Source organism: Rutilus rutilus (assembly GCF_951802725.1).
Source record: "Rutilus rutilus genome assembly, chromosome: 1".
Lineage (NCBI taxonomy): Eukaryota > Metazoa > Chordata > Actinopteri > Cypriniformes > Leuciscidae > Rutilus > Rutilus rutilus.
In genome coordinates this window covers 41,470,062-41,485,367 of record NC_140209.1, presented here as the reverse complement: position 1 = coordinate 41,485,367, position 15,306 = coordinate 41,470,062, and the positions used below count along the sequence as shown (strand labels likewise).

Here is a 15,306-nt window from a genome sequence, read left to right as displayed (position 1 = left end):
CACCGTTGGCAGAGCTATGACTGTAGGTTCTGTATAAGCCACATTTTTTTTCCCCCATCCAACTCGCTAAATCCAATGAAGAAATGTGAACGTGTTTACTAAATAGCAACCCCCAGCCTCCCCAACTCACGACTCAAGTGCTGCAGCTGTGTTCCCATGGCAACGTGCCGCAGAAGTGAGACGAGCAATGAGCAAAACGATACAGTGTGTGACACTGCTTAAAAAAAAGCAGATCTTTCCTCTTAGTCTTATCTCACGCTCCCGTTCCATCCCTCCATTACTGTCACTCTCTAGTCTCTCACGTCCATCTGTCGGAGCAACGGAGGCTCAGACACAGTGTTTTCATAACTGGCGGTCAAACTATGTTTAAAACGGGCCCACAAAGTAAAGTAGGCTACGATACTGACGTTATGTACGTTATTTGTGTTGAGCGAGAAGTGACGAGAGGACTCTAGGAGAAAGAGCATCATGTTTCTGTCTCTCACAGAGGAACTTTGAAATTCACTTTGAAAACAGAGACCAGGGTAGAGGAGAAAAGATGAATAAATGATGGCGTGAATAAATGAACACATGCTGAGATGAGTGGAAATGGATCTATAGTTGGCAGATTTCTAGAGGTTATCAGAGTCTGATAAGGTTAACCCATAAAATTCATTTGTTCCTCATTCCGCTGCATGTTTCTTCAAGCAGCTTTAGCGTCGCCAAGTTTCAATGCACACGTGCTGCCATCAAGTGGTGAGCAGAAGTAATCAATCAATCAGTCTTTACATTGTGATATGGTTTCCCTAAACCGAAGCGATTTCCATCTTTGCCCCTGCCATCTGTCAGTGGACGACTCTTTTCTCCAGACAATCTGTGCTCAAGCTGTGAATTAACTGTGGATGTCATTTTCAGCAGGCAAACAGCCACACGGCAGCTGCCGTCAGTGGTGACAAATCTACTGTAAGTGTTTTCTGCAGATGCTGAACACATCGAAATGTTGTAGGTTGCTTCTCACATGCAAATGTAGCAGACGCATAGCATATATAAGTAATTAATGGGTGAAATATTAATAGTAACATAAATACACAAAACTAAAATAGTGAGTAGCCTAGCCTAAATCAAGTGTGCTATCATACATTAACACACTGTGTGCAACAAAAACGTCCATGTTGCTCAGCAAGTATTTATTATAGTACATAGTACAATGGCTAAATGCAATAGGATGCAGGCTGAAATAAATAACACCTTGAGTTAGACACGTATGGCCTATGATGCTCAGTGTGACTAACTCTGTAAGAGGCTTTAGATAGCCTACACAACATCTAGTAAGTGAAAAGTCAAACTTAGACTGCAGAAGATTCAGAGACTAATGTAAATGTGGTTAGATGAGCTTCTCAAAGGAGAAAATAAAACGTTCTGCACCCTGAGATACTGTAATAATGCCACTAGATGGCAGTGCTCCTTTTTGTTTGCATATTCCATACATTTCACACCGGGACTTTCCACAAAAGGTACAACATGGGGCCTGAAACTCTTAAATAAAATATTTAAAAATCCAAAACAAATTGTCAGATACATTTTGACCATGGCTATATGTCCAAAAAAGGCCAGGCCCGTTTGATTAAATTGAACAGTACATAGGCCTATTAATAATTACATTTTTACAAATTGTTATCTTAATCTAAATTAAGATGTCACTTAGAGCTAGTTTGCGACCAAATGTTGGTTTAAGTTATTGATACATTCAACAACTCATAAAAGCTAAATATTATTATTTATTTAATTGGCAATAAAAATGTGTTCATATTTTAAAATAGTTCTTATTATAATGAATTTAATATCAATTCAACACGTTTATTCTGCTTATGTGCCAGCCAATAATGTTTTTTTTTCTTATGTACCAGTAATGTGAAATTTAGACGTGGATAATGCGTAAATATTTGAATTATAAATTACACACACAAAAATGAACGTAATAAAACACATAATTATGAGTCAAATTACATTAGTTCAAGTTACATGGGCATATATATATATATATATATATATATATATATATATATATATATATATATATACACCATTCTGAGCCTGGCTTAGTGCTCCTGTTGAGATGGACAAAAAGGTATAAACAAAAAAGATTTGCAGTGTAGTAATAATAAACATAAACAAACCAATCTGGCAACCCAGTGTTTTCACTTTCAATAATTCGTGACTACGGAAGCCCGTGCGCACGTTTCCAGACACAAAAATGCAATTGGAAATGTAGCTCACCGGGGTAATGTAAGGACATCTATAGGGTCAGCATGTGACGTCACGCGTTCGTATAGTTTTCCCTGTAGTTTAAAACACACAGATTTACGCTATATGACTTGCAGACGGTGCGGGCAATTTTTACATGGATTATTCGAGCCAACAGTGAGTATTTCATGCTTCCCATATACAATTTCTTGATGATCATTTCAAATCAATAATCGCCCACATACCTCATTTGAATATGTTTAGGGATTATTTGATATCGGGCTGTTAAAATGAAACATACAGGAATTTTGGATCTTACTCCAATTAAAAATGCGAGAAATATTAAAAGCAAATGCACCGAACTTAAAAGTTACCCATTTCAGGACGCAGTGAAACTCCCCAACACTAAACGTTGCTTCAATATAAGCAAACTTTATTTGACGTTAACGTTCCCTCGCGGTGTGCTGTTCTGAGTTCATGGCGTTCTCTGTGAGCTCTACATTGGAGATCTGTGTGGCGAGACGTAGAGGCATGGCCTACTTTTTGCGCACGTATGGAAACGAGGCGGTGGCTCTTTTCGCTGTTGCTGTGCCAGCCTATGCGCAAATACATCTCGACGCTGGATAGGTCTCCTGGCATTGAGGCTGCGCCTGTGATGATCATGCGATTGAGTGACGATGGGGAGTCATGTCTAGTCTATGCATGATCAGTGGCTCTGCGCTCCGGATCCCGCTGGAAAAAGAGTTCGCGCTCGATGGCTCTGCGATCGACTTCGCGCCTATGCCCACAATGAATGGCTGTTTCCAGCGCGAGACAGACGAGGCGAGAGAGTGAAGGAGAGCGAGCGCGTCGGACTCCATTGAAACACTTTGAAACGGCCTCCAGCTAGGGGTGAGTATCCCGCCTTCGAATCCCCGCAGCAGGTCATGTGAGGCTGCGTGACACGCGAGGACGGCGCGCGAGCGGCTGTCCTGGCATTTTGGCTGAAATCCGATGGCGCTGAGATGTTTGGGGGGCATTGTTTTGGGGAAGGTGTGCGGTGGGGGATGGGCACAGACTAATGGTACCAACAAAAAGTTTAACCACTTCACCGACCTCACTGACATGGCTGAACGCTCGTGCTGGCAGATGTTCCGGAGTCAGATCTGGCTAATTTAAAAACCTGATTTCCGGGATCTCTTTAATCTGTCAACCGAAAGGCTCGTATTTGTGCATTTAGTTTGAAGATACCACTTTGAGCGTGATTGATGTTGTTGTGGCGACGACGAGTTGTTCAATCATTTTCTTATTGGCGGAGTCTAGCTGACCCCCCCTGCTGTCAGCGCTGGTTCAGTCTGGCTCGCCCCCAGTTCGTGCATTTGTCCCGGGATGACCTGTTGATGTCTGTGAAATAAGATAAGGTGGGGTATCTGAAGTAGCGCGCAAATCGCCATGGAACATTAACTTTGAAATTCCGTGGACTGAAAAGTATGCACTTGGGTATTTAAGGATGCTAACAGCCGGCTGCTCATTCAGTCGTTAGAGATTGTAGAGTGTTGCCGTTGTAATTGAGTGGGGTGGAGAACGGGGCGAACCCTCATTTCGAGACGGACCCGTCTAGGCCCGAGGATGTAGGCACGCTCGCTCTCGGTGCGGTGCATTGGCAAAGACGGGACAAGAGCGGCAAACTTGCTCGTTTCGCGCGGCCCTCTGTGCGTCGCGGCGTTTCCCCCCACTGCGTTATTGCTCGCTCGCATGTAGGTGCTGCATTTCTCACAGAGTGGCTCATAGTGGGCGCCTTTGCCATCGTTCTTCACCCCCCTTCACGGCCCGTGCCAGTGGAGAACTCCGGACGGACGGGCAGATTGACTGACACACGGTTAGCCTGCCGCCGACACAGCCTCATATCACTGCTGTACTGGCAGGGCTGTTTGCAAAGGTTTGCTCATTATTTACTTATATTCTACTTAATTGTTCAGCATTGTTGAATTAGTGTTAGTTTATGCACCGTCGTATGTTCAGTGGCTGCGTCTGCACTTCCATCACACAGGCTTGACATCACAGTATTAGACTGGATTCTAAAGCTGTGCTGGGTTTTTTCGTAATGTATCAGTGGTTCTCGACTGGGGTCCCACTAGGGCACTTGGTAAACTTGCTAAGGGGCCCCCAATCATATTATATTTGAGTATTATTTTAACAATAAAAATAAATAGTGTAACGCATCAAATTACTGTAATGGACAATCAGGGACTTAACATTTTGCTGAGCTGTCACTCAGTCATGTTTCGTGTGTGTGCAGCATACAACCTTGGTGAACAAAATGTACTTTTATTAGGCTATTTGACCCTTTTCAACAATTGCATGTATAGGCATTTTTGTTTGTTACGTTTCATTTCAAAAAGTTGCAGGCTAGTTGAGCAGAGAAGTTCTTCAGCACCAAAGAAACTGCTATTTGTATTTATTTAGTCCTTAAAGAAGGCACAATGTGTTAACATGTAATCTACAAAATCAAAAAGAGGTTTTTTTTTTTTTACTGGTTAAGTAAAGATAATAATAATAATCACAGTTAATTATTTTAATATATTTACAGCCACAGTTTCTGTTAACAAAAAGGTTACAAGCACCTTTGATTTTAGGAGATCTTGAAGTTACAAGGGTTGAGAACCACTGACATTTAGTTTGAAATCACTTTATGCTGACTGCCTAAAAGGGTCCCGGTTGACCCGAATGTACATAATAGTTAAAGTATAGAATTTGTCATTGAGAATAAATGCATGAAATTTAATGAGTATATACTTGATTATTCATTACTAAATAAGATTGGAGTTCTAAGATTACTTTATTTTATGTAGGCCTTGGTGTTTTTATACTCCAAAACTCAATTGGTTGCATGTTGAAAGTTTCGTACGGGCAGTTTGAGATGTGAGGACAGTCTTTAAAATGTTGTGCCCCCCTCTCTCACACACACCATGATAACTATACCTAAGGTGTCCCTCTCCTCCCCCACCCCGAGGGAAAGCTTCTTAAATAAACCCTGGGCCTCTCAGTGTGTATGTGTGCCACAGCTCTCTGGCCAACTGTAAACAAGCCGTTTTGTCTGATGTCTATGGCTTGTGTGTGTGCATGCAAGGGAGGGGGGAGCGAGCCTGAAGTCAGACAAAGAGGGTACTTCTTTTACCACTAACGTCCTGTTAGTTCTGTGTGATCAGATCAGATTCAGTGATTTTTAATGTGATGGCTTGTGTGGGAAACATGTGCCCAGATGTTTTGCCTACCACGGTCTAATCTTAATGTGTGAAGTATATCACATCACAGTGTTATTCTGCCGTGTTGGTTTAGCTGACGTGATTTGAGGGCTGTTTATACTTCACCAAATGATTGCTGAACAATAAGCCACCGTTTTTCTTTTGATGGAAAAATGTCAATCTGCACCTTCTCAGAAAGTTCTGCTACTCATTCTGCTGACTGTGTATTTGTTGCTTAAAAATGTAACAGACCACAGTTTATAACTCTTCATACTTGTAAAATGTTTGGACAGCCTATTTTAAAGTAGAAAGTTCAGGTTATAATGAATTTCCCCAGCAGCACGGCTGCGAGCTGTAATGATGGCTTTGCTCATGGTGTCACATTTAGCAGTAATAAGACTGACTGCAGTGTCAGTCAAAGCCCATTGTTTTCCACCCTCTTCCTCAACTATGACCTCAATCACTGGTTTAGTATCTCTCTCGCACTCTCCCCCTCTCTCCCTCCTCTGATGTAGTACTGTAAAGAGTGCCATTTTATCTCCGTCTCAGCTGAATCACCATCTCATTCAGATTAGCAGTCACATCCTGCTCACAGGATTTTAGAGGAGGCTCGCCAACCCCCCTATTATTTTTCAGAGTTCGCATGTTTTAGGCCAGTCTGCTAAAGGTGCCTACAGGCTCGTCCCTGGGGTCTTATTCATTTCACCACCTTTTAATGTGTCAGTCTGTTGCCAATAACCGTTTGTGTCTCTGCAATAAATTATGTTAGATTTAGTGGATTTTACTGCTTCAAAAGCAAATGACGGTTGCAATGAGTCTTAAGGGATGAACTACTGTGCTGCTGAGAGAATGCTGCTGACAAAGATCTCTTTCTTTCTCTTCCATCTGTCTTTCCCTCCTTCTGTTCCTCTGGTGCCGCTCAGATTTCTCTGGTGGTGCTGGCCATAGCGCCATGGCTCAGACCCTTCAGATGGCGATCCCAAACTTCGGCAACAATGTCCTGGAGTGTTTGAACGAGCAGCGGCTACAGGGCCTGTACTGCGACGTGTCTGTGGTGGTGAAAGGACACACCTTTAAAGCTCACCGCGCCGTGCTGGCAGCCAGCAGCTCCTACTTCCGTGACCTTTTCAACAGCAGCGCGGGCAGCAAAACCCCTACGGTGGTGGAGTTGCCCCCGGCCGTACAGCCGCAGAGCTTTCAGCAGATCCTGGCTTTCTGCTACACCGGCCGCCTCAGCATGAACGTCGGAGACCAGTTTCTGCTCATGTACACGGCTGGCTTTCTCCAGATCCAGCAGATCATGGAGAAGGGCACAGAGTTCTTCTTGAAGGTCAGCTCGCCCAGCTGCGACTCACAGGGCCTCCATACCGAAGAAACTCCTCCATCGGAGCCTCAGAGTCCCGTCACCCAGACAGCGGCAGGGGCCTCGGCAAATGGAGGCGGCGCAGCCAGTCGGCCCACTTCCTGCTTGACCCCGTTGCCCCTGGTGTCTCGGGTGAAGACAGAGCAACCGGAGGCTTCGCCCTATTCTGTGGTGTGCGCGCCGGTGGCCAAGCGGCTCTGGGAAGGAAGCAGTCGGGAAGGCGGCGGAGGCTCGGGCACAGCCGGAGGAGGAGGGATGAGGAAGGCGGCCCGCTTTTCCCAAGAGATGGCGCGTGGAAGCGCCATCCAGCAGCAAAGTAGCATGGGACTTGGTATGGGTCTAGGAATGGGCCAGGGGGGTCACAGTGGCGGCAGCAGCACCAATGGCAACGGCACGAGCAGTGCCACTCCTGAAGGCACCAGTCCCGGTACATTGAGTGCCTATGCCAGTGATTCCCCCATCTCTTACCATGACGATGAGGAAGAGGAAGAGGCGGTGGATGATGGCACTGAAGAGCAGTACAGGCAGATCTGCAACATGTACACCATGTACAGCATGTTAAACGTGGGAGCTACAGGTGAGTCCACAGCGCTGCTGCATGAAATGAAACGCTTACAATTATTTCGATAATTGATAATTGTTATTTATAATCATTTACTCTACCTCATGTTGTTCCAAACTTGTATGATGACTTTTTTCTTCCATGGAAAAGAACAGGTGAAACTTGAATAATGTACTCGTAGTCTTTTCCATGCAATTACAATGAACGGAAATGGAGCTTTCAGATTTAAAAATGGGGTTTTTAAATTTTTTTTTATTTTTTTATCCATGCATATTTCATTTAATATTTACCGGTACATTTTTTGCACCTTGACATTTTTAATCAAAATGTCAACTCATTCTTCCTGTGAAACGACAGGCTTGTCTCTGGTGACATGTAGTTGATTGCAAATCCCACATCTGCGTTCAATTCAATCAACAACCAATGGATAGAACCAAGTTCTTGCCATACATTTCCTTTTTTCGCTAATCTGTTAATCTGTTAAAAGTTGTTGTTTTTTCCGCCACTATTATTTATTCAGACTTTCCCTCTCGTGAACTGTTTACAGTTGAGCTCATTGGGTCAGTCCGATTCATGAATGAATACTAACTTGGATGGGTTAAACGCAGAGGACAAATTCCGAGAATGGGTTACCATACTTGGCCTTCACATGTCACTTTCGTTCATTTTAATTCAAGCCAGTTTTGTGAACTGTATCAACCGATTCTTTGAAAAGAAAAAGAAGGAAAAAAACATTCACAAATCTAACATCACTACTTCTCTCATCAACTGAGTAATGACACAAAACACCAGCTCCAGTCCCTGTTCATGATTGCATGGAAAGAAAACGACCAGAACGTGGTTAAAATGTTGTTTTCTGTGTTCCACTGAAGAAAAAAAGAAGTCATGGAGGTTTGATGATGACAGAATTTTCATTTGAGTTTTAAAATAGCACTTCCCACACCAGCACTTCCTTTGATCCTGTATGTGTTGTAATGTATACAGGCTTCTGCTTTTTTCTTTTTTGGCTTCCATTTTAAAAAGTTAACTATTGTCTACTCTCTTTTGTATTTCTTAAGTAGGAATATCATCATAGCTAAATTCACACTTTTTGTTAAAATGCTTCAACTGTTTTGGAGCTCATGAATATTTTATCAGGAGGTCTTATCTTCTCTCAGACGGCATGAAAACTGAATGTTCTGATGCCTTTGGATTTCACAGGTCTTTTATTAGTCTCGATCCCAAGAGGTCTGTATTATCTGTCTGTTTCAAAAGACCTGAGTGCTGGTTTAATCTTCACAACTGTCTAGACAGTGTGTGCCGAGATCACGTTTTTGTCTTCACACTTTCTCTTCTCTCCATAAACTTCCTTTCTCATCATCTTTTTTTTTCTTGTCTTCAGCGGGTGAGCGTGTGGAGGCCCTCCCGGACCACTCAGAGACGCGGCCTAGGATGCGCGGCCGACAGGATCTCGCCTCTCTCCCTGCCGAGCTCATCGCTCAGATCGGCAACCGCTGTCATCCCAAACTTTACGAGGAAGGTGACCCTGCAGAGAAACTGGAGCTAGTTTCAGGTCTGAGTCTGATCATTGTACCGGTTCCTTAAGAAAACGCAACTGATGTATTATGGTGGGATAAATCATTCTTTTGTTGCTCAAGCAGTCGTCATATCACCCTGTATGCACTGTAAGAAAACATCTGCCGAGAAAATAACATTAATCTATAGAAGAGACAAATAGGGAGTAAAACCGACATCACACAGAGAGTCATGTTCAATAGCCCATGAAAAGCAAATGATCTCTCGTGGTGATTGATAGGTCAGCCGTGTTTGGAGAAGCTGTGTTTTGGTATTGTGGTGTAGAACAGGTTTTGTTGAGTGACTGTAAGGTAATGGAGGCTTTTATGAGTTGTAAAGCGTGGCCTTAAGTGACTCTGAGCTGTCCGACTGGAACTGTTCAGTCCACATAACAGAGGAATTCCACTTATCGCTGAAACTTTATTTAAACAGCAGTCGCATATATAAACATGCAGCTCAAAGTGCTTTACAAATACGATAAAAGAAAGCGTTCGAACAAGACCAGACATGAAGCAATATAAAGTGGAAAATGAAATGAGGAATTGAAACAAGACGAGAGGACAAACGATAAAAAGGTCTTTGGGAAAAAATGTCATCAGAAAGTCATTAAATGATGAGCAAATACGAAGCGCTGGAGGAGTGAAAAGGAAAAATGGAAATGAGACAAATGTTTAATTAAGAGCATGATGGAAAATAAGCTTTTGAATGTTTTTCAAATGTTGTTTTAGTAAAGCCCCCCTCCAATCCCCCCCCCAATCCCCCCAATCCAATGGAGGCAGGTTTTGTTTTTTGAATTCTAATGACTGATGACTGTTTTGGCTAATTACTCTAATGAACTCATTTCCAGGTTTTAAATGTGAATGGGGTATATATATATATATATATATATATATATATATATATATATATATATATATATATATATATATATATATATAACCATTCAAAAGTTTGGGTCAATAAGATTTTTATTTTTTTAATGTAAGAAACTAATTCTTATTTTCAGCAAGGACACTTTGAATTGATCAAAAGTGACAATTTACAAATACATTCAATAATAAATTTCATTAAAAAATATATTTAAATAGATAAGTTATTTAAAAAAATGTTTAATAATATTTTACAATTGTACTGTTTCATTGTAGTTTTGATCAAATTAATGCAGACCTGATGAGCATTTTGTTTCAAAAACGAAATCTCCAAAACAGCAGCGTATGTGTATATTATAGCATGAGAAAAATTGTTTCATGCACATGTTTAATATTGCCAATTTACTCTTTATTTGGAGCCCATTGATTATTTAGTTCTTGAGTTATTTGTGTTAAAGTGCTGTTTTTACACAAATTGTTTGACAGTCACTGTAGAAACTATCTAAAAAATGTGCTGTTTAAGCCCACAATAGTTTTTTTTCTGGTGACTGGCTGAGTATTGATAAGAATTTAACAAATGAAGAGATTAATAAATCAAATGCAGCTAGATATGATTTATTTATGTAGCATTCTGTATTTGAAAAGTTGAATTGCATTAGAAATTGCAGTAAAGTCAGAGCTTAAACTTCACAGGTCACAGTCGGTACTAACATACTAACGCTTATAAGGAGATCTGAATTTCTTTCTGTGCTTTGTGTGATTAGTATTCATTCGTTTAGTATTCATTTTGGGGATTTGAATGCATTCATGCAAATCGATGAGTCAGAAAGCATTTGTCAGTCTTTCAATATGTATCTGCTTGTATATCTTGAGTACATTCATATGAATTAAGTTTCACACCTTTTAAGCGAGATTCATGTATTTGGTCCACAGGCACCAGCGTGTACATTTCACGAGCTCAGCTGATGAACTGTCACGTCAGTGCAGGGACCAGGCACAAAGTCCTTCTGAGGAGGCTGCTGGCTGCTTTCTTCGATAGGTAAGTCTGAGAAACATTAAAGATGTCTTCCATAATAGTGAAAGTGTAAGGCCTTTAACTTTCCTGTTTCTGTTTGACACACAGGAGCACTCTGGCCAACAGTTGTGGAACTGGCATCCGTTCCTCCACCAATGACCCCAGCCGTAAGCCGCTGGACAGCCGAGTGTTGCACGCTGTCAAGTGTAAGTTCCTGACCTTTTGTTACTCAGAGCACCTCATTTGCCTACCTATGAAGGCATGTTACACAAAGTATGATAACTATAACGATAAAGTTTACCTTTAATTTAAATAAACGTTAAATACCCCCTCCCAAATTGAAATATGAACACATTTTTACGTTGAAACCTGATGACCAAAAATTACTTGATCAATCCCAAACTTGCTCATTTGATAAGTAACAGGAATAGTGCAGAACTTTAAATATTTCTGAAGCAATTTTCCATAAAATTTGTTAAAATTTTTTCAAAATCCAACAAGTAAGTTTGTTTTCAGGTTTAAATTCGACTTTGAATAACAGATTTTCAGTGTGACCCCTACTGAACCCCACTACGTGTGAACGGAGTTGGCACATCACCGTCATTGTGGAATTTTTATCAGGATGTGATGCAAAACGGTCATGCTAATGATTTGTCAGAGTTGTCGGCTTTCACTGACTTGTGCAGTTTAATTCTCACACTTTGTTAGTATTTATAGCTCCAAAACAAGCTATATTACAATGAAAAATGATTACCCCAGTAATGCAGGTGCGAGGTGCTTTATCTTTTTCTCACGTGCCAGTGATTACCCCATAGGTTGCCGACCCCTGAACTAGTCTGACCAACTAGCAGTTACTTAGGGCTAATCAATCTTACTTTTTGGATTCAAATTAGACCAATCTACCTTTTTATGTAACTTACTTAAAAAAAAAGTTTGACCAATCTTGAAGGAAAAAATTAGATGACTAAGTTGTAAGACTAGTTTTAGCAGTTTATGTAACCAGCAACAGTACGTTTTGTTAACTGTTCATCATGTCTTATGCCCAACTTATACTTCTGCGTCGAACTCATGCCGTAGCTACGTCGTAGGCTGTGTGTAGCGCACGTACCCTGATGTGCACCTCTCCAAAAATATAACAACGCGTCAATTCTACGCGGACAACGACGCCGAAGTAGCCTACAGCGTAGAGGCTCCGGCGTAGGTCCGACGCAGAAGTATAAATATATTTTGGCTTTGTTTAAAATATTGTGACGATCAGTATTGTGTTTTGAACCGAATCACGGCACCGCTAGAACGTTATCATCTATGGGTGTGGATGCTGATATAATTGTCGTTTTAGTTATTCTTGGTGTGAACGTGCCTTTAGAAATGACTCCCTGTATGTCTACAGTTTACTGCCAGAACTTCGCCACCAGCTTTAAAGAGAGCGAGATGAACGCCATTGCGGCGGACATGTGCACTAACGCTCGGCGCGTGGTGAGGAAGAGCTGGATCCCCAAGCTGAAGCTACTGATGGCGGAGGGCGACGCCTACGCCAATTTCCTTCCTGACAGCATCAAGATGGAAGCGGACGGCCTCAGCGGCGAGCCTACCTTTGAGACCGCAAGCCTGGAGGGCGGCGCTTCGGTGGAGACCGGAGGATCCTCGGGCGAGTCTCTGCAGGGTGTGGGCGGAGACAACGGCACTTTGTTTCAGTGAGCGACCTGGCGAGGAAAGCCCTGCCCCATCCCCTCTGCCGCCCCACCTCCTTCCTGCCTCCCACCCCGCTGCGTGACTCTGGGCTCTGCTGCTTTTGCCTGGGATGGGAAAGGGAGAGTCGGGTAGGAGATTGGAGGAGATAGCACGGTCTAGTGTCGGGAGGAACACGGGGGGTTTATACCAGGGGCGCTATTTTCTTTTCAATCATTTTTGTTTTTGCTGAATAACCCTCTTTTGCACAGAAGATCCCCTTTGCCTCCATGCTCGGCAAGTAAATCTAGTCACCGATGCTATAGGAATACATAATTAGGACCAGGAAAAGTTATTGCGACGGGAGGCCCGATGTTCCCTGATCTCACTCTGCTGAATTTGAATGTATTAGTTTGTAGCTACCTGGCTATGTCAGACTAGCCGATTGTATTTGGCCCAGGAGAGAGACAGGAAAAATGCTTGTCATAAGATCTAAAGGAACAGCAGATGGAGAAAGTAGTGAGGGAGGAGAGGAGAAGTAGGTGGCATATTCTGTCTCTCGTTCTGTCTAAAATGGAAAGAATCTGATATCCTCCTCTCCTTCCATTCCTCCCAAAATATATGTGGGATCTTAGTCTGCCACGTTCTTTGTTTTTTATGTTGCCATTTTCTCCTTTCCCCTTCTACTTGTTCCACTGTGTGTGATTTATATGAATTCAGAGTTGATGAAAGATGATTAAGGACTGTAAAGGATAAAAATATATTTATCTGCTCACACCTTTTGAGCTTGAGAGAGAGGGATTGTTTTAAAATCTCTATTTTGTTTTATTTTTTATTTTCCCCTCAAGAGACACCTTTTTATTGGGTTTTAAATGGAAATAGTGAGAATAATGAGGAATATTTTTGCATAAGGATTATCTTACATTTCAAAGAATGGTGCTTGGCTTGTATCTGGATTACCATCGTTTCCGTAGCAGAATTCGCAATTAATACAGTAATGTCAACCCCACTGACTTTCAGTGTTTGCACAACAACAGTTGAAGCGTTCTTTAAAATATCTTCGTTTGTGTTCCATACAGTTTAAGAACAACACGAGGGTGAGTAAATGATGACAGAATTGGATAAACTATCCCCTGAAAAGAAAAGAAAAGAAAAGAAAAATTGTGTAGGACATAAAAACTAAGTGTTTTTAGCGTGTAAACCTTTTAGCTTTCTTCCCCCATTATCGCACACAAACATGCTTTTACAGCCCAGGGGGAAAGGAGGTTGTGCTTCTTATTGTTAGTCACTTTACTGTCTTAAGGTTTGGGCCTGACTTTGTGTGTGTGTTTGGGAGTGGAGGAGGGTTTACATTGCCTGTGTCCCAGGAGAGGAGGAGCAGAGTGATTAAGTCTCTTCATGTTGCCCATGTCCCTGTTTGGGCAGCTGTGTGTGCATGTGTGCGTGCGTGTGTGTCTGTGCTCGCTTAGGCAAGCATGTGTGTGTCCGCACAAGTCACCATCTGTATACATTCCTTGCACATAGTTGGCACTGTGTATTTGCATGTGGGTGATGTGTTGATTCTGGGATTTAGGGTGTTTGTTTCTGTGTTTATTCATCGGCCGCTTCACGTACGGATGCTTCTTCGGCCGTCTGAAGGTGTGCCGTAACCCGTGAACTTTTGCATAATCCAGATTTCCATCAGAATTTGAATGGGATTGCATGTGATGTCTTAATGTGCACTCAGGCATGGGTTTTATATGAACATGCCTCACAAAAACAGAAATACGATACTTTAGGCGATTTTAATATTTCATGCCCGAATTGGTAGGCCGCGCGTGTTTGTATAAGTGAGCATCTTATCTCCTGGGACACATACATTAGCCGCCCCCCTTTCTGAAGAAATGGAACTCTTTGCACCTTTTCGTAGACTGAACTAGAGCCTTTTGCACCTTTTTGTAGAGGAGAGTGGTGGATTGTGCACCTTTTTTTGTAGAGCGTAATCGATGGTTTTTGGACTAAACTTCGTGGATGTGGATGTGTATGTGTCGGTATCTGGCCCATAACAGGATGCACCCCTGTGTCTGCGGCCAGCCATGTTGAATACTGATGTAAATATCGAAGAGACTGTTGAACAGATTTTGACCACGTTTTTAACAGGTCGTTCGTCTTTTTAATTGATGGCTTACATTAGGTCTTTCACCCCTCTTGTTTTAGCTCAATTTTTTTTTTCTCTTTTATTTGCATTATCAAGTCTGGCTTACCTGCTGTTTGTATATCTGGAAATTGTAGGTTTCTTCTTTTGTTTTCAGGCTTTAGAGTCGTAGCAAATAAAGCGAACTCCTGGCAAGTTTACGTCTTAAATGCAGTCTGGTTCTGGTCTGACCGGTGACCTATTACTTTTTCTTTTCTTTTGGACCAGAAGACAATAATGCTCTAGTGTAGAAATGTATTACATCCCGCGAAATCAACATCTGGGAATGTGCATGCGTTCGTTTCGTTCTCGGTTTCATTTCTCCATTCTTTTAGCTGACCACGTGTACTGTATTTACTTTTCAACTACTACTAATTCAAGGTGAAAGAGTTGACTTGCCAAGTTTTTTAAGGATACAATATAGAGTTGTTTGACTGATGATAGAGTACCGAGTATTTTTTCATTTCTTTTTATCGACTAAAGTGCTGGGAGGGTGGGGGCACGGTGAGGGATGAACTGGTGCTATGTGTGCTATTCTTTAGATGTTAAAGGCCTGCTGGGTCACTGGTGCCTTTTCAGGAGGACTGCGGGAGACAGACTGCGTGTGTATCTGGGTAGGGCATGGAGTGGCGGCGCTCCTCTCTCTCCTCTCGCC

The 15,306-nt window shown here is 42.2% G+C and overlaps 1 protein-coding gene across 3 annotated transcripts; it reads left to right on the top strand.

The window, feature by feature from the left end:
* Positions 1-2,211: 2,211 nt before the first annotated feature.
* On the top strand, positions 2,212-13,638 carry nacc1a (nucleus accumbens associated 1, BEN and BTB (POZ) domain containing a). 3 transcript variants are annotated; one of them, XM_084423617.1, is made up of 6 exons: positions 2,212-2,400; positions 6,371-7,387; positions 8,754-8,924; positions 10,729-10,834; positions 10,919-11,016; positions 12,201-13,638. In XM_084423617.1, exons 2-6 carry the CDS (start codon positions 6,400-6,402, stop codon positions 12,506-12,508), a joined length of 1,671 nt encoding a protein of 556 aa, XP_084279743.1. In that variant the 5' UTR covers positions 2,212-2,400; positions 6,371-6,399; the 3' UTR covers positions 12,509-13,638. The 3 variants fall into 3 exon arrangements, with proteins under 3 accessions (XP_084279743.1, XP_084279741.1, XP_084279742.1); XM_084423615.1 differs by having other exon boundaries at positions 2,224-4,141; XM_084423616.1 differs by lacking the exon at positions 2,212-2,400 and adding an exon at positions 2,839-3,114.
* The last annotated feature ends 1,668 nt before the right edge of the window (positions 13,639-15,306 follow it).

Coding starts and splice junctions, on each gene's coding strand:
- nacc1a (XM_084423617.1), top strand. CDS start 6,400: ATGGCTCAGACCCTTCAGATGGCGATCCCAAACTTCGGCAACAATGTC. Junction 8,925..10,728: donor GAAACTGGAGCTAGTTTCAG/GTCTGAGTCTGA, acceptor TTTGGTCCACAG/GCACCAGCGTGTACATTTCA. Junction 10,835..10,918: donor CTGGCTGCTTTCTTCGATAG/GTAAGTCTGAGA, acceptor TTTGACACACAG/GAGCACTCTGGCCAACAGTT.